Source organism: Melanotaenia boesemani, chromosome 4, assembly GCF_017639745.1.
Source record: "Melanotaenia boesemani isolate fMelBoe1 chromosome 4, fMelBoe1.pri, whole genome shotgun sequence".
In the NCBI taxonomy this organism is placed as follows: domain Eukaryota; kingdom Metazoa; phylum Chordata; class Actinopteri; order Atheriniformes; family Melanotaeniidae; genus Melanotaenia; species Melanotaenia boesemani.
This window is the reverse complement of record NC_055685.1, coordinates 39,686,358-39,708,572: the sequence shown is the minus strand read 5'-3', so window position 1 is coordinate 39,708,572 and position 22,215 is coordinate 39,686,358. Positions and strand designations below refer to the sequence as shown.

The 22,215-nt window shown below is 41.4% G+C and overlaps 1 protein-coding gene, 1 long non-coding RNA gene and 1 pseudogene across 2 annotated transcripts in view; 1 reads left to right on the top strand and 2 right to left on the bottom strand.

Annotated features, from left to right (window-relative positions):
- Nucleotides 1-16,331, top strand: part of LOC121638252 — a 35,542-nt pseudogene extending 19,211 nt beyond the window's left edge.
- LOC121638258 lies at nucleotides 187-18,547 on the bottom strand. The gene is made up of 3 exons (XR_006010000.1): nucleotides 18,535-18,547; nucleotides 13,404-13,411; nucleotides 187-266 (listed from the first exon to the last, which is right to left on the bottom strand). It is a non-coding gene; the product is annotated as an uncharacterized LOC121638258 (long non-coding RNA).
- Nucleotides 18,548-19,426: 879 nt separating this feature from the next.
- LOC121638251 (sodium/calcium exchanger 1-like) overlaps nucleotides 19,427-22,215 on the bottom strand; it is a 58,286-nt gene continuing 55,497 nt past the window's right edge. Inside the window, exon 10 of the mRNA XM_041982911.1 lies at nucleotides 19,427-20,147. Within this exon, the coding sequence (XP_041838845.1) occupies nucleotides 19,771-20,147 (377 nt within the window). The 3' untranslated portion in view covers nucleotides 19,427-19,770. The remainder of the gene's footprint in view (nucleotides 20,148-22,215) is intronic.

Below are 22,215 nucleotides of genomic sequence, written 5' to 3'. Positions count from 1 at the left end.
GATCAGCTGACTGATGTCCTTCATCTGTCTTTGGGTTTAAGGTTTGACACAGGTTTGTTTTGCAGCTGTAACTGTAACTCCCAGACTCCGCCCACAGTGAAGGTGGCGGTGGGCGGAGACCAGAGTTACCTCAGCACCGTCCTCTGCTGCTTCGTGGAGCAGCTCGCCAGCAAGACGCCTGATTGGCTGAGTTACATCCGCTTTCTCCTCATCCCTGTTGGTATGTATCCACCCACCCACACACACCCACACACACACACACTCACCTTCATCAGGATCTGATGTGTCAGATTCTTCACGAACAGTCGGATCTCAGTGGTAGCTGTGTATATATATGTATATAGGGAGGAGGGAATAATGTGCGTCAGAGTTTTAGTCCCCAACATAAGAGGACCCTAAATCCAGACCAGTAAAGACTTGGGGCCAGTTTTCAGACACTGGTTCTGAACCAGAACTGGACGGGAAAGAGGTGACAGATATATCCAGGTGAGTCCAGGCAGGTGGTTTATCAAAGAAACCAGCTGGGAATTAACCTTCCCATGATGCACCTGTTTTTGTCTCCTCAACAGGGCTCCACCCACTGGCCAAGTACCTGTCGTCTCTGGACGGGAAGTTTGGCAGCCTGTTCATGGACAGCAGCTGGAGGGAGCTGTTTGGACGAGCCGAGCCACCAACTCTCGGTACCGTCACCAGCAAACCGCTTGTTTTTTATAAAATTCATTCTGTTGCGTTGAACGCTCGGACTCTGTTGAACAGATCCCGTTGGTGTCGCTGGTCGGGTGTCTCAGTATTTGGCCGGAGCTGCTGCTTCTCACCTGTGTCCGATCTCAGAGGCAATGCTGACCTGCAAACACAGAAGGTAACTTGTTTTCCTCAGCGTTGCTGTCGGAATTGGACTTGTTTAGTGTCAGATTCAGTAAGATTTTGCTAACAGAACCGGTCCAGAAGCTCAGCTAAAACACTACCAGTGATTTGGGAATGTAGAAAACCATGAGAACAGCTCTGTCCACTTCAGAGCTTCTGCTCATTTCTCCACTTGAAGCAAACCACACAAACGAGTCACATGAAGAGACCCAGGAGAAGCGGGTCCGCTCCTTTACCGTCAGCCAGGCGGTGAACCGGGAGACGATGACGAGCAGTGGAGGAGGAAAGCGTTTGCTGGTGGAAAGAGACTTTACCAAAACAAAAGAGGCATGGATCTTTCAGGGCAACATTGATTATAAAAATAATAAAAACTTAATAGTTAAACCGTCATTTTGTACACATTTCTGTCAGGTTTTAGTCTGCAAAGTACAACGGTGTCCCTTGGAGGTCTGTTAACATATAAATACAATTAGCTGGATTGGAACAGAACTTCGCTGCCTGAAGCAGCTGAAAGAATCATAAAATCAACAGAAGTTGTTTGAGAAATTGTTTTACATCCAGCCTAAAGGCGGCAAGAAAACCTTTTATCAGAACAAGATCCGCAATGCTCTCAACACACGACATGTTCATGGTGTTTAACTCTCTTCTATCTCCACCACCTGCTCAGCCTCCCACTGTGTTGACTGCAGAAATGTTTGCTTCCTACTTCACTGAAAAGGTTGCTACCATCAGTAACCAATTCACTGAGCCGGACCAACTCAGCCTTACCAAACCAGCTACTGGTGCCTCACTCTGCTCCTTCCGCTCTCTAAATGAGGACCAAGTCTCTAAACTTCTAGTCAACTCAAAACCCACGACCTGTCCTCTTGGCCCTGTTCCCTCTGACATCCTGCAGAGCATTTTACCTACAATCAAACCTGCAGTAACCCATATTATCACCTCCTCTCTTAAATCCGGTGTCTTTCCTTCTGCCTTCAAGCAAGCTCGGGTTCCCCCGCTGCTGAAGAAACCCACACTCAACCCAGCCCAGGCTGGAAACTACCGGCCGGTCTCACTGCTTCCATTCATGTCTAAACTACTAGAGCGTGCAGTCTTCAGTCAGGTCTCACAGTTCCTCCAAGACAACAACCTGTTAGATCCATATCAGTCTGGCTATAGGCAAGGTCACTCTACTGAAACTGCTCTCCTGCCAGTTACTGATTCCCTACGGGTTGCCAGATCCGCTGGTCAATCCTCAGTCCTTATACTGCTGGACCTGTCTGCTGCCTTTGACACGGTCAACCATCATATACTGTTCTCCACACTCTTGGAGCTTGGTATCTCAGGATCTGTCCTCTCGTGGTTTATGTCCTACCTCACAGGAAGATCCTTCAAAGTATCTTGGCGAGGGGGCGTGTCCAGATCACATGGGCTGACAACAGGGGTACCTCAGGGCTCGGTGCTTGGCCCTCTTCTCTTTTCTTTTTTTTTTTTATAATTTTTATTTTTTTGAACATTTTCAACAGTGTGAACAAAACATACATGGGAAGAGCACCTATCATCCAATATGTAAGAGCAGATTTCCACAATCGGTAATTTTATACAAAGTCCGGCCTTATAGGTTTTACATACTCAGTCCATTTGGTCCAGATACTGTAGAATTTGTCCTTTTGCATCCTGAGGGAGAAAGACAACTTTTCCATAACGTAAATTTCGTGTACTATATTGACCCACTCTTCTATGGTGGGGGGCTCCACCTTTAGCCATTTTCTTGTGATGGCTTTCTTGCTTGCTGCCAGTAACACCCCAAATAACCTTTTATCTGTGTTTCTCCAATTTGTTACATTTACATCACCAAAATATACATTCTCACAACTACAGGTTATCTTGGTACCAAAAATATTATTTATATGCTCACATACCTGTGTCCAATAGGGTTTCAAAATCTTACAGTCCCAAAAAATATGAAAGTGGTTGGCCCCAGAAGCCCCACAGAGTCTCCAACATGAGTCCCCACCACCTCGATGTCGTTTCTGCATCGGTGTAACAAAATACCTCACAATATTCTTCCAACAGAACTCTCGCCATGTGTTGGATCCTGTAGTGGTCCACTGTAGTTGACATATATTCTCCCAACTTTCATTAGAAATACACATAGTACCGTCTCCTTCCCATCTCTTCTTAATGTATTCTGTGTCAGCCAGCTTGCAATGTTGAATGGCTTTATACAACCTAGATATAATATTCTTCAGTGATCTGGATTTAGTAAGTGTTAAAAATGTCTGTAAGAAGCCTAAGTGACATTTTTCCCATGTTGCTTTAAGGTTTTGATTGAAATAATGTCTAACCTGCAAATATCTATAGAAGTCTTCCTGATCCAATCCATTTTTATTCTGTAACATCTCAAAGCTCACAAAGGCCCCCTTGTGGATAAAAGAATAATAGGTAGTTAGTCCTTTTGAGGTCCACTTGTTAAATCTGTTATCGTGTGTATTTGGTACAAAGTCTGAATCATAGGCACACCACCTTAAAATTTTTGACAATTCCCCCAATTTACAGATTTGAATGGTTTCGTTCCAGGATTTTAATAGACCATCGTAGATAAAATCGTCTGTAATGTTAGTGGTGCTTTGTAATGTTTTATCTGCCAATAGAGCCATTATCGGAATACCTTTTGCAGTAGTAGTGCCCTCTACATCTTTCCACCCTGCAGAGTAGGTTGGTGTACATAAACAGATCAGAGGTCTAAGCTGAGCAGCAAAATAATACTCTTGGAGATTATGTAGGCCCATTCCCCCCTTTTCTTTCCTTAATTGCAGTGTTTTGTATTTAATGCTTGCCTTTTTCTCTTGCCAGATATATTTGGCCAGTAACCTGTCCCACTCATTAAAGTACTTCTGTGGTATATGAAATTGTAGACATTGGAAAAGATATAACATACGTGGAAGAATATTCATCCTAATTGATTTCACCCGGGAATATAGGTTCAAGAAGGGGACAGTGTTCCACTTTTGTAAGTCTGACTTCATCTTTGAAATTAAAGGCCCAAAGTTGGCATCAAACATATTAGATGGGTCCTTTGTCAAAGCCACACCCAAATATTTAATGTATTTTATGTCCCATTTCCATTTGTATGCCTTTTTAATCTCAGTTGGTGGGTTATAGTTAAGTTTCAGTACCTGGGTTTTATTAATATTAATTTTATACCCTGAAGATGACCCGTAGTCCTTCAGCATAGTCATTAAGTTGGGAAGTGTCTGAGTGGGTTGTGTCAAAAATATCAACACGTCTGCAAAAAGAGCCAGTTTTTGTTCCCCAGATGCCATTTTAACACCTTTGATGTCCGCTCTCTGCCTTATCCATTGACTCAAGGGTTCCATAAACAGAGCGAAGAGGAGCGGGGATGCACAGCACCCTTGTCGCGTCCCTCTTTCTAAAGTAAAGGATTTGGACAGATCCCCATTAATTTTAATCCTGGCAGTAGGTTTGTTGTACAGCGCGGCAAATATATCAATCACTGATGAGTGAAAACCAAATTTGGCCAATACTTTATATAGAAATGTCCATCTAACTGAATCAAACGCTTTTTCTGCATCCAAACTTATTATAAGAGTTTCCAAATTGCTTTGGCGAACATGCTTCATGATAAGTAGTGTTTTCCTGATGTTGTCCTGAGTCTGCCTTTGTCTAACAAAACCGGTCTGGTCTCTATTTATGAGTCCTGGCAAGATGGTTTCTAATCTCTTAGATAATATAGAGGTGAACAATTTATAATCAATATTCAGTACACTTACGGGACGATAATTTCCACATTCCACTTTGTCCTTATTCTCCTTAGGAATTATAGAAATTATGGCCTTTCTCCATGAAGAGGGAATTATTCTCGTCTCCTGTACCCAGTTAATAATGTTGGCACTAGTTGATCTTGCGTACTTTTATACCATTCTGAATTAAACCCATCAGTACCAGGAGATTTCCCCTTTTTTAATCTTTTAATTGCTGATAAAACTTCCTCTTTGGTTATTTTTGAAATTAGTTTCCCATTTTGATCGTTTGTGACTTTTGGTAAATTCAAAGAAGACAAAAAGGCATCAATTTGGTCCTTGTCACATAGTTGTGGTTGAGAATATAGTTTTTGGTAGTACTCCTCAAAACTCTTCTGTATTTTCTCAGGACTGGTTTCAATTTTATTTGTCAGTGGATTTTTTATTTTATGTATCGTCGTCTCCGCTTCTTGTTTTCTTAATCTGTATGACAAAAGTTTCAGTGCTTTCCCCCCTGTATCATAGTACTGTTGCTTTGTAAAAAGGAGCTTCTTTTGTATCTCACATATGTTTATTTCGTCTGTCTCGTTCTTTACTTCTCTTATTTTTAATTTAGTTGTCTCCTGTAGAGAATTTGTATGCTCTTTCTGTAGCTCCTTAAGCTTGTCCTCTAAGTCTTTCAATTTCTGCTTTTTTAATTTCTTTACGGTAGAGGAGATAGCTATTATTTTGCCCCTTATCACAGCTTTTAAAGCGTCCCATAGCACCGCTGGCGAGACCTCTTCATTGTCGTTAAATTCCAAATATAATTTTATTTCTGATTTCAATTTTTCTTTGATTACCTTGTCGTTTAAAATGTTTGCATTCATCGTCCAGAGAGTAGATTTGATCCTACCATTAAGTTCAAGTGATAGATAAACGGGGTTATGATCTGAGAGAGTGCTAGTTCCAATTTCGCACCCATCTGTCCTAAAAATGTCCTTTTTAAACATCAAGAATAAATCAATTCAGGAGTATACATTGTGTGCCGCAGAATAATGCGTATAGTCTCGAGCTGTTGGGTTTTTTTCTCTCCATACGTCCACCATCCCTAATTCTTTCATAAAATTATTCATTTTTTTACTAATATTTTTAGCGTCAGGTTTCCCATTTGAACTGTCAATTCTCGGATTCAATTGAATATTAAAGTCGCCACCACAAATTACAATGCCTTGGCCTTTAGTTGTCATGGTTTCAAGTAGGTGCTTATAAAAGGACCAGTCACTACCGGGAGGGATGTATACATTAAGAAGACTCACAAGAACGCCTTCTATTTTACCTATTATCATGATATATCTCCCTTCTTTATCTTTGTGTTCCGATATGTATTCAAAATCCACCGCACTGGACAACAAAATCGCCACCCCCCTCCGCCTTCCCGAGCCATGGGAGGAGAAATACACTTTTTTATACCCCATTTTATTCAGTTTAGCATGTTCTATATCGCTAAGGTGAGATTCCTGAATGAATGCTATCTGGACTTTATCTCTTCTCAATTGTGACAACATTTTCCATCTTTTAATTGGATTGAGTATACCGTTTATATTAAGTGAGACCAATGTTATAGGCCTGTTTGACATCTAAACATTTCACTGGTTAACAGCTCTAATACACATGGTACTCTTCCCTTTCTCTGCACAGAACAGCAGAGGATGAACAACTTGTATGTAACATTCATATAAAACATGGAAAAATCCAACAAAAAGAGACTGAACAAAAACAAAACAAAAAAATACAGCATGTGACTCCCTATGTGGGGGTCTAAATGATAGACCCTGGAGTACCCCAAGAGGCGCTATAAGGCAAAGACCCCTCTCCTGTGTAAGGTAGAGGGGGTCCTTACTGGCTAACACAGTGTCATGAAGGTTGTCCCAACTGAGCCCCTTAACTTAATCCACAGTCTACTCACCCACTCAACAGTCAACAGTGTGGTTGTAGTGATTCATGGTGGTTAAATACAACCTGGATAACTCCGGTCAGGAACATCACTCCACATTTGTGCCTGGAGAAGGTCTCCTGAAAGCGCGAAGCTTCTTTTTATATGTAGCTTCGCGGCTCGGTTCCGGTGCATTCCTCCTTATGCGTCGGTCTGCTCTCGTCCACGTCAGCTGTTTAATCCGCTCCATAAGTGATTCCGGTGTTTTCCTCGTCTTGACCGCGTAGCCTCTCTTTGTGAGGTCTTCTGCCGCATCTGCTGCTGAGTCGTATACCTGAGTCCCGTCCTCATGTCTCACACGAAGCCTGGCAGGGAACAGGGTCTGGAACTGAACTTGATTCTCTTTCAGAACCTTGCGAATCTCGGCGTAATACGTGGTGGGTAATCATGGTCCAGGTTTATGTGATTGTCCTTCCACTCGAACCCCTTCTTCTGCCAGGCCCTGCGGAGCGTCATCTCTTTGGCTGTAAAACTTAAAAACTTCACCAATATGGAGCGCGGAGGCGCTCCCGCCGGTGGCTGAGGACCTAGTGAGCGGTGTGCTCTCTCGATGTGCAAGTCCGGCACGTCCTCCGACAGCTCCAGACCCTCTCGGAGCAGCTTGTCCACAAAGGCGGCCATAGTTGTACAGTCCTTTTCAGCACCCTCACATACCCCGTATATCCTTATATTTTCACGTCTGGAGCGACTCTCCAAGTCCGTTAGCTTCTCGTCTAGCTTCAGGCATAGCTTTAGCATCTCCGCTGTTGCTTCCTCTGTAGTCTGTATCCTCTCTTCGGCTTTTTCTATACGACTTTCCACTTCTTCCATTCTTGCATTGATCTTTGATATTTCGCTTTTTATTTCCCCCAACTGTTCTTTGTTTTCTTGTCGAAATCCTTTCAATTCTTGCAAGATTAACTCCAAATCAGCCATCCTTTAAGTCGGCTTTTGCTAGGTGCTAGTTAGCCTTTGACCGTCGAGTGTAGAAAATGTATTTCTCATCCACCTGAAAGTAAGGTTTCTCGCAGTGAAGTCTCGCCCCCTCTCTTGTATTTCGATTTTTACAATATCTCCTCTTTAAATGGGGCTATCAGTTGAATTTTCGGGGCACAGTCGGGAGCTCTCCCACTATGCTGCCATCTTGTCGATGTTCCAACCGGAAGTCCCCCTCTTCTCTTTTCACTATACACCTCCTCACTCGGTGCATCATTAGCTCTCATGGTTTCTCCTACCACTGCTATGCAGATGACACTCAGCTTTTCCTTTCTTTCCCACCTGACGACACAACGTCTCAATGTGAAGCTTAACTCTTCTACTCAGAATTAGTTAGAAAGATTTGTCCAGCTCTTATATATATATATATATTAGTGCTGGGCAACGATTAAAATTTTTAATCGCGATTAATCGCATCGTTACACGTAAAATGTCTCTTTCCTTTAAAAAAAGGCCTACAGCTATAAAAAGAAAATGCAGTAAGTTTTGGTTTACAAACACGACATCAGGCGTCTCCAACCTGCAACTCTGGAGCTGCAAGTGTCTCTCTGGACCTTCCACAATGCCTCTGAATACGCGGCTAAAATATATATTTTTTTAAATCTATCTTTCTTGTCATTAGGTTGGAAACCATGGACTTTTTTTTTTCTTTCTTTTACATCATTTTCCACAAATATCTACATTCCTTAGCAGAAAGTCTGTCTATCCTCTTTTTTTTTTTTATAAAGGTTTTATGTTTTTATTTATTTTAAAACCTTACGAATGGAAATAAAAATGTGGTTCTTCAAAAATAACAAACATCCTATGGTGGCTCTTCATTAAAAATATATATTAAGTTTCCTTTTTGAAAAGTCTGGTAACATTTGCGTCTCTAAAGTAGTTTTATTTAGCTGCTGAGGGAAAAATGGCTCTTTGGATTGGAAAGGCTGCAGACCCCTGCACTAAACACATAAACAGGTTTAGCAGCAATTTTCAGATAAAATATTTCTTCATATATAAAACCAAATATTTCTGAGAAAGAAGGATGAAATGTTCAGGATTTACTAACTAAAAGGTAAAAAGTCAGCAGGATGAATTTAAAGCTGTGAAGCTGCTTCCTTCTAAACACAGAAGGAACAATATGTGATGAATATCAGCATCAGGTGAACAGACAGAAAGCAGGATTAGAATCTCACAGCTTCTAGATGGTGAGGAGAGAGAAATATTCACAATATGTACAATAACTTCCATCCATGCAGCTTCACTGCTTCATTATCCACATTTCTGGCCTATAATTTATCTAAACTTTATTTTCAGCCTCCGCTACCGGGAGTTAAGGGTTAACATCTCGTTTCCGGGTGTAGCATCAGGTCTGTAGATGTAACTATAAACATGTGTGGTATCCACAGAAAGTCCAGAATCTCAGCTACCAGCTCAGTAAAACCATTTCTATCACCAACACACACAGTTAAGACAACAAATATGTAAACACAGATGCTGTCTCCCCGTGTCCACCCCACGGCATGAACACGAACAAACGACTCCTCTACTGAAAGCTCACATCTCACAGATTCCACAGCTGGAAGTTTCATCTCGCTACGACCAAGATTCACCGAACCAGAAGCAGAAGAAGACCCGATTTATGCTTCACGTTTGTAAAAGTCAGAAAACATGTCTTACCTTTGCTGTCTGGCATAAATTAAAACCGTATTTATTAAAAAAAATAATAATAAAAAAGTTTCCCGTCCAAAAATTACGATGTTCTGTCCATCTGCATGTATTTTTACAAAGAGAAACGTCGGTTCGTTTATTCTTCTTCCTGTTCCAGACAGAAAACATCTCTTTATGTTAATAAACCCGCTCTCTCCCGATCACGTCAGACGCACCGCTGCAGCAGGGATGAGAGACATGGACGCCATGTTTCTGTCATCAAAGCCAACGGCCAAAAAAAAAAAAAAAAAAAAGGCGTTAATTAAGCGTCGCGTTAACGTGCCCAGCACTAATATATATATATATATATATATTAGATGCACTGCCTCTAGCACTACATGACAGCACCTGAGTCCAACTGGACTCCAGCAGTCTGACTATCACTTAATGATGACATCCATCTTGTTTGAATTCTTTCTTGTGTTGTTCTTCCTCTCTAATGTAAGTCGCTTTGGATAAAAGCGTCTGATAAATGACTGTAGAATAGAATACAATAGAATAGAATAGAATTAGAATATTAATGTGAAGTTATCTGCTGAACAAATAAAGAGCCACAACATTTTTTATCATTTTATAAATTTCTTGAAAAACAGACTCTGATTTGTTCCACCCATGTGGTTAAAAGCGGGGTCTCCCCCAACAAGCCGTTGGATCTGAGCACGTCATCCGGCTGATCGCCTGGTTTAAATGGAGAGAAAACTCTGCAATCGGTAGTGCGGACCCACTTAACTTGCACCCATCACAACACAACTATTCTACTCAAACTTCGAGTGTATTCTCCAGTTTCAGTCATATCACTCACCCAACCCGAAACGAATCAAATCTGACATTAGTAATGGTCAGTAACGTTTTGACCTCAGTGACCGGAACGTTGTTGTAACGATGGAAAGAGTCAGTAGTTAGATTACTGATAATGGAAAAAGTAACAGCGTTTATTTTAACGCCAATACTCCCATCACTGTTTCTAGGATTACTTTACTCATTTCAAGGATTACTTTACTCATTCCTAGGATTACTTTACTCATTCTTAGGATCACTTACTCAGTCCTAGGATTACTTTACTCATTTCTAGGATTACTTTACTCATTCTTAGGATCAGTTACTCAGTCCTAGGATTACTTACTCATTCCTAGGATTACTTACTCATTCCTAGGATTACTTTACTCATTCCTAGGATTACTTTACTCATTCCTAGGATAACTTACTCATTCCTAGGATCACTTACTCATTCCTAGGATTACTTTACTCATTCCTAGGATCACTTACTCATTCCTAGGATTACTTACTCATTCTTAGGATTACTTTACTCATTCCTAGGATTACTTTACTCATTCCTAGGATCACTTACTCATTCCTAGGATTACTTTACTCATTCCTAGGATCACTTACTCATTCCTAGGATCACTTACTCATTCCTAGGATTATTTACTCATTCTTAGGTCAACTGGGCTGCTATCCTCAGGTTTCCATTGAAAGTAATGTGGTTTTCTTTCAGGAGGAGATAACGTTTACATGTTCTACTGTGTTCCAGGTGAATTTACTCTAACACATTAATAAGTATCTGCATTCTGACCCTTCTGTAGTAATCTGACATGTCTCAGGTCTCTGTAGAGACCAGGATTATACGTACAGTCATGGTAGTTGTGGAGATAAACTTGTTCCATTTTGGGGATGTGTTTTCAGAAAGGAGGAAGAAGAAATAGCTATTTTTAAGACAAGGTTAAAACCTCTGGCAACACAAACCTTCTGTTCTGTTCTTCTTCTGCAGCCCTGAAGATGACTCCTGTCAGAAGTTTGTCCCCTTCATCGGGGTAAGAAGTTCTGTTGTCCTGATCCGACATCAGATGAGTTAAACTCAGCTGTTTGGATCAACCTGTTCTCGTTGGGTTTCTCCTCAGCTGGTGAACGTCGGCATTGTGGAGCAGAACTTTCTGTCTTCCTCAGGTACACCTCACTCACCTGTCCCCTCCCCCTCGATGTCCTGAAAGTGGACTGATGTCTGTCCCTCCTTCCACAGTGGACTCAGATGACATCATACTGGGATCTCCTCCCTCCCAATCAGGAGCTCCGATCAGTATCACTTCCACACCTCCGCCCTCCCCTTCCATCAGGTACCTCCTTCCTATATCTTCCTCTTCCTCTTCTTCCTCCTAACCTCCATCTTCCTCCTCCTGTCCCTGCAGCTGTCCAGCGGAGGTGATGGGCCTGCAGGTCGACTACTGGAGTCAGGGAGGAGGAGGAGGAGGAGAGAGGAGGAAGGAAGTGGGGATGAAGAACACTCTGAAGAGCAACTTCCGTTGCCTTCAGGTTTCTCGGCTAAACGCTGGAGAACTGATGAGCATGACGGTGGTGACGAAGGAGAAGAACAAGAAAGGTGAGGCAACGCTGGGACCAGTCCAACCCGGTGATGTTCAGAGTGTCTATCTTATTTAGAAAAATAATGTAGAAACCACCTCCTGAGGATGATGATTGGTCATCTAGCGACAGTGAAAGAGATGCTTCTGTTAGAAATCATGATGCTGAAAGATTGGATGAAACTCATCCAGGGAAAGTAGCAGCAAGACTATACTGTGGTCTGAGGTGTACTGGAGGCTTAAGTAGAGGGGTGAACAGGTGTGACTTGTCAGGCTAATGAGGGGAAGAGACAGGTGAAGAATGATGTGATGGGAACAGAGGAATCCTGGGTAGTGTAGCGTAATGCCTCGATATTAATATAACCTCGACGGTAGAAATTAATATCAAACCAATTAAAATTATAACTGTGATTTTCCTCGAATTAGGGCACCACCCTTCTGTATAATAATTGAATAATCCACGGTCCAGAAGAGAAAACCGTGAGCAGGGTTGCCATAAAAGTAATTTTAATTCAGTCTAATCCTCATATCTGAAGTGGCGAATTCAACGTCTGAAGGGACCTTGATTCCATCCAACATTAACCACAGAAATGATTCTAACTTTCAAAAATGTAACAATTTATTACCATCAATAATCAATTAACAGCAAGTATAAATCAGTGTCAGAAATCATGAAAGTATCAATATCGCTTTAGAGACACTGCCGGCCTTCTGTTGCCGGGAGGGTAAACCAGCTTAAAAGACAGTAGAAAGAAAACAGTACAATGGGATAAACAAGAGTAAAGAAGGCAATCAAATTAAATCAGGGATTATAAAGAAATTGATATCTGTATCTTACGCAGTTTAACTAATGAGTAGCCTTTAATTCTAGTCGGAACCTAGCGAAGTAGACGGGAATTTAGGAAGACAATTTAGAATAGTCAATTGAATTAAAGGAATGACTAAATGAATTTTGGAGTGGAGAGTGAATAAAACTCAACGTTTCAAAGACACCAGGTAGACCCAGTTGGAGGCTCTGTTCAGTCTTACTTGGAGCAGGTGGTAGGGCCTACAGGCGGGGTTCGGGTACGACGTCAAGGTGGAGGTCCCTGAAGTCGTCTGGTACCCGGCAGAAGACAGCCCGTCCACAATGGTTTGGATCGGCTTCCAAGACGAACCGGGTTGATTCCCACGCTCCACTGGCACAGCGGTGGCGATTAGCTGGTGTGGTTCCAGAGGCTTGGAACCGTAATCAGAGCCTTGTTGTTGGAATTGTCCACAAATGAGCGTTATGGGTCAGAATGTTTCTGGCAGAGATTGGCTCTGAAAAACTGAACTTTGGACTGACTTCCCCAAAGTTCTTCTCAAAAAGGAAAACAATTAAAAATGCACCAAGTTGGAATATCTCTCGCAAAATGATCAAAAACATCAACGAATAACACGAACAAAAGACAAAACGAAGTTGAACTTTCTAAGACTTATTCCATGGATTTGTTTCTCGTACAGATCTGTTTTAATAGGTACCTATTCTTTTCTTCTCCTTCTCTTTCTTTCTTCTTAACTCCTTCTCATTTTTCTTTTCTTCTCTAACTAAAATCTGAGTTTCTGGTAATATCCTTTGGCTAAGGCGGGGTTTGGCGTGGTTAGGCCAATCGCAGTGTCGAATATTGGCGCGGTTGAGCTTAATTTACATACAAAGGCCTAGATGTTTAATGACTGTCTATGTAAGAATAAACTTATTTTCCCATATGCCAGTTCAAACAGAAAGTACACTAAAAAAACACATTTCATAAAACAGATGAATATCCTGTTTGAAAGATAAACACACACAACTTCCAGTTATTACAGGCGGTTAATTATCCATGAGATATAACATATTTATACCATTTTGTTAATAAAACACAGATATACTTTGGCAATACGTCACCTGTAAATGAAGTTCATATTTACAATCACACACTATCCGTTCTGTCCTGGATATTTATGGATAAAAGTTTCTGTAAACTGTTTTAAAGTTTGGTTTGGGATCCCGATAGCAAACCTTCAAACGGCCAGCAGGAGGGGATGTTGATCTGTGGTAGGAATCCCTTGCATTGTAACTTTGTGACCGTCCATAGCAGAGAATCCATTCAAAGTTACCATTTGTACTTTCCTAAGATGTGGGATCATTTTAAACATTCATTATTACAAAAATTCAACCATTAAAGGCAATTTGAAGACTCTAGGTTAAACAGTCCTGTAAGAAAAGGGTTGTTATTTCTGACACTTCTTGACAAAGTCCATCTGTGGAAAGAATGTGGTCTGGTGTCTTAAGGTCCATCTCAGGTTGATTTACATGTGCGAATGTCTGGGGAAGAGGGTCTTACATGTTGTTAATCACCAAAAGGTTTGAGACGTTCCCTGGTACGGTTGACACTCGGCTCTGAATTTACTCAGCTTAAGAGTGTTTCTTCTTTTTGAAGTTAATGAGTTAGAGTTTTCAGGTCGGATGGCCAATCAAGTCTCCTCTGAATGCAAAGTTCCTGTAGGCTGGGAACTCAGTGTTAGGTCAACAATTGTCCATCTGGTGGTGGACAGGAACTTCCTCTGGGTCGTAAAACAGTGCGGATAGGATAGAGGGGGGGGAGCACCCTCTGGGTGATACCAAGGTCTTGGGGCCTAATGCTACAGTAGTGTAGTCTCAGTAGTAATCAGTACTTAGTAGGCTGGTGAAGATGAGCGTACCGGTGGAGAAGAAGCAGGCATGACAGGAGCATCCGTCCATAATAATAACGTATCTGGAGAAGCAACAACTCCTCGGCTTTATCTAACCAAGGCCAGGAAGGCAGAATTCTAATATTTAGGTAAATTTCTGGATGTGGCTGAGGCAGCAGGGGTCCAGATAGCGCTATAAATGTCCATGATGATGGATTAACGTTATATTTTGAATTGCACCTGTAAATCCCCTTAATCAGTTCCAGCTATCTGATTCTAGCATGTCACCTTCAACTTCTTCTCTCTTTTATAATGTCTCAGATTTCCTCCAGGGATCAATAAAATCTTCTGATTCTGTATCTGATGAAACATGATGAAAACATGAGTCTCTCCTGTTGTTTCTGAGTGTGTTGCTACAGCTGGTTTCTGGTTCCTACATGAAGTCGGTCAGAAAAGAGGCTGGAGACCGTTGCTGTTAAAGATTCTTAAGTCCACAACTTCTCTTTAAACAGGTTTTGATGATGATGTTTGTGTTTCAGTGATGTTCCTCAGTAAGAAGGCGAAGGAGAAGGAGGCGGAGTCAAGGAGTCAGGTGTTTGAAGGAATCAGCAGGTTGATCTGTACCTCCAAACACCAACACACACTCAGAGGTAAACACACCCACACACCATCCCCACCTGGATTAAACATAGCCCACTGGTTTATCTACTCATTTTTTCTACAAAGTTTTTTTTTGCCAAATAAATTCTTTCCTTTTACCAGTTTAAAAAAAAAACACAACTTAGCAAAGGTCGGAGCCTCCTACTGGATCGGTCCTGCAGAGTGAACATCTTCCAGCTGCAGCAAGTTATTCAACCCCAACTGATGCAATGAGCAGCTTCTCATGTCTTAAACAACCACGTGGAAAGACATCCGTGGTTGTGGAGAAGATATTAGTCTGTTTACAAGGGTCAGGTCATCGGCAAGCAGAGAAAACATCTAAGGCAGTGGTTGGCGACTGGTGGCCTGCTGATGTAAACACAATGATGGACAGTTCTGAAGACCATCTCTCGGACTTTGTCCACAACTACCGACATCTGTAAGATTTTTCCTCCCCGTTGCACAGTGACAAACACTTGGACCTTAACAATTGCCAACAGATTAGAAGTGTTTTTGGGGGTTGATGCCCTACAATGTGACCGGTAAACTGACCTTTTCACTGTTACAGAGACCAAGTGCTGTGTACCGCCCCTTATGGTGACCTTCAGTATTACTGAGTATGTCATGAAGTTTCTGGTCCCGGGACGCAGTAACGTTAAACCCCTGCAGTTTGCTGCACTTAGTAACACATTGCCTTCATTTTTCATAGATAAATATATTCAGGATCAGAGCAGCCCGCCATAAAAAGACTTGGAAAGTGTACAAAACTAAATTTTCTGTAAACTCCCACCAACAAAATGCTGCTAACAGCTGAGCGTCTCTGACAATTTCCAGTTATCTGGTCTGACGGCTGCAACACATTCAGCGTCCTTCAGGGTCAGCAGCAGTCTGGAAAATACAATCCCATCCTGGGAATGTGGACTGGAACATCCGGAGGCTCAACACGGATGTAGTGTTATTGTTTTTACATGAAAAGCCAAGCCGGTAGCAGTATGCCTGCTTTGGTTTTCATTTTGCTGCCCATGAATGTGGTCGACATGCAGGTCACGTGATCAGTGAGGAAAGCTGAGAATGGTCCCTAGTGACACCTGACGGTCACCTGTTCTTGTTGCAGTGAGCGTGGACGGCGTGGAGTGGAACGACGTCAAGTTTTTCCAGCTGGCAGCTCAGTGGCCGACACACGTCAAACATTTTCCTGTCGGGATCTTCAGCTACAGCAAACCCTGAAACTCCTCTTCGTCTGGTCACATGATCAGGAAACCACATGACCTCCCTGCAGCGTCCTACAGCTCCTCTTTTAGAACATCCAGTTTTTTACCAGCAGAATTTGGATTTCTGTTTTAATCAGACTTAAATAAATTAATATTTCTATTAGAATAAAATATAAATAAATAATATAGAAAAATACAGAGTAAATACCTGAATAATTTATTTAAATTCTATTTTATAACTTTTATTTATTTCAGGAGATTTTTAGGTTTATTTTTATCAATTTTAAATAGCTGGGAAATAAATGTACTGTTTAAAAAATACCCCGAAATAAAACAAAGCTGTGCAGAAGAATCTCTTTTCACTGATCTGAATTAAATAAACTTTTACTTTTTTATTATTTATTAATTTCAGGATTTATTTAAGACGTTTTCATGAACTTACAGCCATGAAGAAGGAAAAAGTTAAACAGCTGTAAGGAAATAAAAAAGACACCTGATTCTTACAACTGACTTATTTTATTGAAGAAAGTTTGAATATTTAAATTTATTTCACATTAACTTGTTTTTATGTTAATTTCCTTCATTTTTAACACTTCAGACCTAAAAATAAGCCATTAGTTTTATAACATTCCCAGTCTTAGATGCTCTAACACTGAGGAAACAGTCATGAAGAGTTTAAGGCATAAACACAGAGAGAGGGGACCAGGTACATTTATATATATACATATAATTTACTATAACATAACTATGTAACTTACTATATTCATAACATCACAGACATGAGGAAGATGTAAAAAGAAACACATTTACTGTTAAACCAAGAGCGACATATCTGCCCTCTTTCATCCCAGCTACCTGTTTCTCTATTTTTATCTTTCTTTTCTCCCATTGGTGTGTTCAGTAAACCCTGATATCTGGTCTTCTTCTTCTTCTTCTTCTTCTTCTTCTTCTTCTTCTTCTTCTTCTTCTTGTTCTTGTTCTTCTTCTTCTTCTTCTTCTTCTTCTTCTTCTTCTTCTTCTTCTTCTTCTTCTTCTTCTTCTTTATATTTTTTTGGCGGTTGGCAAAGCAGGTCGGTTCACTACTGCCACCCAGTGGTCTGGAGTGTGGACCAAGTAGTCTAAACATTAGTTTGTCTGCTACATTTTCCCAATCCCATGCCCCCCGTCATGTTGCCACGCCCCCCAGTGTAGAGCCGCTGGTTTAAGGTGTTTTTCATTAGATGTTCCATTTTTTTAAATGTCATCTGCGACATCCTTTGAAACATGTTTGAGGAAGACAGTTCAGGGCTGTTAAAGAACAAAACACTGATGTAATTTCAGACGGTAATGATAATCTATTCCAACAGCATCCGTGAAAGTGTGAGGAAGATGTTCAGAGGGTCTCCAAGAAATCAGTTTAAAAGCACTGTTCCACAAAGAAAGACTGAAGGACTCTTCATCACTCTTCATCATCAGTGTTGGACCATCTTGTTAGGAGGAGGAACAGAAATGTTCAGGCCTTCTTTACTGTTTTACCCTCACATCAGGTTGGAATATGAAGATTTGATTGATTAGTTGTTGTAACTTATGTCCAGAGTTCTGTTTGACGTGTGTGTTGATTTGGTGAGTTTATGTTTGGTGATAATCTGTCTGAAGCTTCTACGTGGAGCCGTTTTCACAGACAAAACCTCCAAATGAAGCCTAGAAACGGAGCAGAGGTGAGTGGTGTGCTGGCTAAACTAAAGTACCCACAATCCTCAGCTGCTGGACTCAAACCAGAATGAATGGATCCAACAAACTCTACAAAGATGGAGCTTTAACTCCACGTCATCCCACTGAGGAACTTTAACCCTTTAAAATCTGTTTGGTAAAATATGTGAATGTTTATAGGATGTTTGAATAAATAAAGAATCCTGAAGTTTCCACAATCACCAGCTCTGAGTCTCCATCACAGCCTTCTTCCAGAAACCAGGTCCATCAACTGTGAGCGTCTTCATCCAGAGTCAGAAAACAGTAAAATCCATCATCAATGGAGCTTTGGTACCTAGAGTCACCATGGCAACTGGCGACAAAATCATGAGAGAAAACTGCTGCCTGAGTCCACATGGAAGCCAGAATCCACTGGTCCACTGACTGGATAGTTAACCTGACTAAAATGTGGGTTAAAATACTGGTGGATAGAATAAAATCTGAGTTTTATTCAGGTTCAGTCCCCCCAAAGAAAAAGTGAAGAATAAAATCAAGGTAGATTGTTCTAGACCAGGATCCAGTAGATGTTTCTACATGAGCTCATTTCATCTACAACACGTGATCCGGTTTTATAGATTAGTTCAATAAATACATTATTTTATGACTATTTTTGTACAATAGGCCAAAATGAAAAAAAAAATAAGAATAAAAGACACATTATGTTTTAACTCATACAGTAAAACACACACACACACATATATGTGTGTGTGTAGGGTTAGGATTTTATATAACTTTTAACAACACAAACGGAGCACAATTAACACAGATTTTAATCTGGTTTGAACAATGTGTGTGTGTGTGTGTGTGTGTATGTAATTAGAGGAAATTAATTAAAAAATACTAAGGAGGAAATCAATTTTCATATCATTTTTAATATGTGAAGGATAACACTGCATTCATGTTTACATCATCCAAACAACCAATCACGTGACAGAACACCTTCTTAGTGAACGCCAGTGAAAGCCTGGCTGTCCGCCATCTTTAGATTTATATTTCCTCATCCTGATTGTCTGTACAGCAAAGATCTCTGCTGGCTTCAGCTTCTCCAAATAAACCACAGCAAAAAACTCAGTGCAGGTCTCCATGATGGCTGCAGTTGCAGCCGCAACGCCTGGCTGCTCACGGTCGCTATGGTGACGTGAGTTCAAATTCATGCATGAAAAAACCAAAACATACATAAAGGAGAATTTATGGTGCAGGTAAATATTTGTGTTTGGGAGGTATGTCTGGATAAAGATGACTGAGTGGGAGTCAGCACTCATCGACCTGAGAAACATCCAGAAAGGACACCACAGTCAGACAGAGGGTTCAGCACTTTTCGGGGTTCCACCAGGATCCAGAGGGTTTGGGGATTTTCGGGGTTCCACCAGGATCCAGAGGGTTCGGCACTTTTCGGGGTTCCACCAGGATCCAGAGGGTTTGGGGATTTTCAGGGTTCCACCAGGATCCAGAAGGTTTGGGGATTTTCGGGATTCCACCAGGATCCAGAAGGTTTGGGGACTTTTGGGGTTCCACCAGGATCCAGAAGGTTTGGGGACTTTTGGGGTTCCACCAGGATCCAGAAGGTTTGGGGATTTTCAGGGTTCCATCGGGATCCAGAGGGTTTGGGGATTTTCGGGGTTCCATCGGGATCCAGAGGGTTTGGGGATTTTCAGGGTTCCACCAGGATCCAGAGGGTTCAGCAACCATCAGCAGAAATATTGATTCAGACAAATAACTGATCACAACCAATCACAGGAACTCAGAAGATCCACCACATGATGTCCAAACACTGGTCAGCAAAGATCTGTGAACCCGAACCATCCAAACATCTTGGAAGCCCTCACCTGTCAGATAAGTCCAAACCAAACCTTACACAAATAAACAATGTAGGAACCCGTGAGGAACCTGAAGCAGTCCAGTAGAAGCTCTTGGGGCTCCTAGAAGCCCTTTATGTGGCAGTAGGCCTCCAGCGAGGAGAAGACGATGTACATCAACCACAGGCTGAAGAACAGGCAGGATGTGAGGATCTTGGGGAGTCGTGGGCCACCAAGCTCCCCACCGATCATGGGCCGGCGGCGGTAGATGAGGACTGCGATGCAGATGAAGGCGAAGATGGTGAAGAGTGTGACGGAGAAGGCCAGCGTGCCGGGGTCCACTCTGAACTCGTTCCCCTGCGAGTAATGGTAGATGGCAGCGATAGACCAGGCCACGCCGATGCCCAGGAAGACGTTGACAGCGTTACTTCCTGTCACGTTGCCGATGGAGGCGTCTGCATATTGATCCTGGATGGCTGCCACTTTACTGGCGAAGGTATCTGACAGAGAGACAACAGCTTTTAATCCCAGTATAAACCAGTCTGTAGCAGCTTTAAATCCCAGTATAAACCAGTCTATAGCAGCTTTTAATCCCAGTATAAACCAGTCTGTAACAGCTTTTAATCCCAGTATAAACCAGTCTGTAACAGCTTTTAATCCCAGTATAAACCAGTCTGTAGCAGCTTTTAATCCCAGTATAAACCAGTCTGTAACAGCTTTCAATCCCAGTATAAACCAGTCTGTAGCAGCTTTTATCCCAGTATAAACCAGTCTGTAGCAGCTTTAAATCCCAGTATAAACCAGTCTATAGCAGCTTTTAATCCCAGTATAAACCAGTCTGTAACAGCTTTTAATCCCAGTATAAACCAGTCTGTAACAGCTTTTAATCCCAGTATAAACCAGTCTGTAGCAGCTTTCAATCCCAGTATAAACCAGTCTGTAACAGCTTTCAATCCCAGTATAAACCAGTCTGTAGCAGCTTTTTATCCCAGTATAAACCAGTCTGTAGCAGCTTTAAATCCCAGTATAAACCAGTCTATAGCAGCTTTTAATCCCAGTATAAACCAGTCTGTAACAGCTTTTAATCCCAGTATAAACCAGTCTGTAACAGCTTTTAATCCCAGTATAAACCAGTCTGTAGCAGCTTTCAATCCCAGTATAAACCAGTCTGTAACAGCTTTCAATCCCAGTATAAACCAGTCTGTAACAGCTTTTAATCCCAGTATAAACCAGTCTGTAGCAGCTTTTAATCCCAGTATAAACCAGTCTGTAACAGCTTTTAATCCCAGTATAAACCAGTCTGTAGCAGCTTTTAATCCCAGTATAAACCAGTCTGTAGCAGCTTTTAATCCCAGTATAAACCAGTCTGTAACAGCTTTTAATCCCAGTATAAACCAGTCTGTAGCAGCTTTTAATCCCAGTATAAACCAGTCTGTAACAGCTTTTAATCCCAGTATAAAGCAGTCTGTAACAGCTTTTAATCCCAGTATAAACCAGTCTGTAGCACCTTTTTATCCCAGTATAAACCAGTGTGTAGCAGTTTTTAATCCCAGTATAAACCAGTCTGTAGCAGCTTTTAATCCCAGTATAAACCAGTCTGTAGCAGCTTTTAATCCCAGTATAAACCAGTCTGTAACAGCTTTTAATCCCAGTATAAACCAGTCTGTAGCAGCTTTTAATCCCAGTATAAACCAGTCTGTAGCAGCTTTCAATCCCAGTATAAACCAGTCTGTAACAGCTTTCAATCCCAGTATAAACCAGTCTGTAACAGCTTTTAATCCCAGTATAAACCAGTGTGTAGCAGCTTTTAATCCCAGTATAAACCAGTCTGTAACAGCTTTTAATCCCAGTATAAAGCAGTCTGTAGCAGCTTTTAATCCCAGTATAAACCAGTGTGTAGCAGTTTTTAATCCCAGTATAAACCAGTCTGTAGCAGCTTTTAATCCCAGTATAAACCAGTCTGTAGCAGCTTTTAATCCCAGTATAAACCAGTCTGTAACAGCTTTTAATCCCAGTATAAGTCAGTCTGTAGCAGCTTTTAATCCCAGTATAATCCAGTCTGTAGCAGTTTTTAATCCCAGTATAAACCAGCCTGTTGCAGTTTTTAATCCCAGTATAAACCAGTCTGTAGCAGCTTTTAATCCCAGTATAAACCAGTCTGTAGCAGCTTTTAATCCCAGTATAAACCAGTCTGTAGCAGCTTTTAATCCCAGTATAATCCAGTCTGTAGCAGTTTTTAATCCCAGTATAAACCAGCCTGTTGCAGCTTTTAATCCCAGTATAAACCAGTCTGTAGCAGCTTTTAATCCCAGTATAAACCAGTGTGTAGCAGCTTTTAATCCCAGTATAAACCAGTCTGTAGCAGCTTTTAATCCCAGTATAAACCAGTCTGTAACAGCTTTTAATCCCAGTATAAACCAGTCTGTAGCAGCTTTTAATCCCAGTATAAACCAGTCTGTAGCAGCTTTTAATCCCAGTATAAACCAGTGTGTAGCAGCTTTTAATCCCAGTATAAACCAGTCTGTAGCAGCTTTTAATCCCAGTATAAACCAGTCTGTAGCAGCTTTT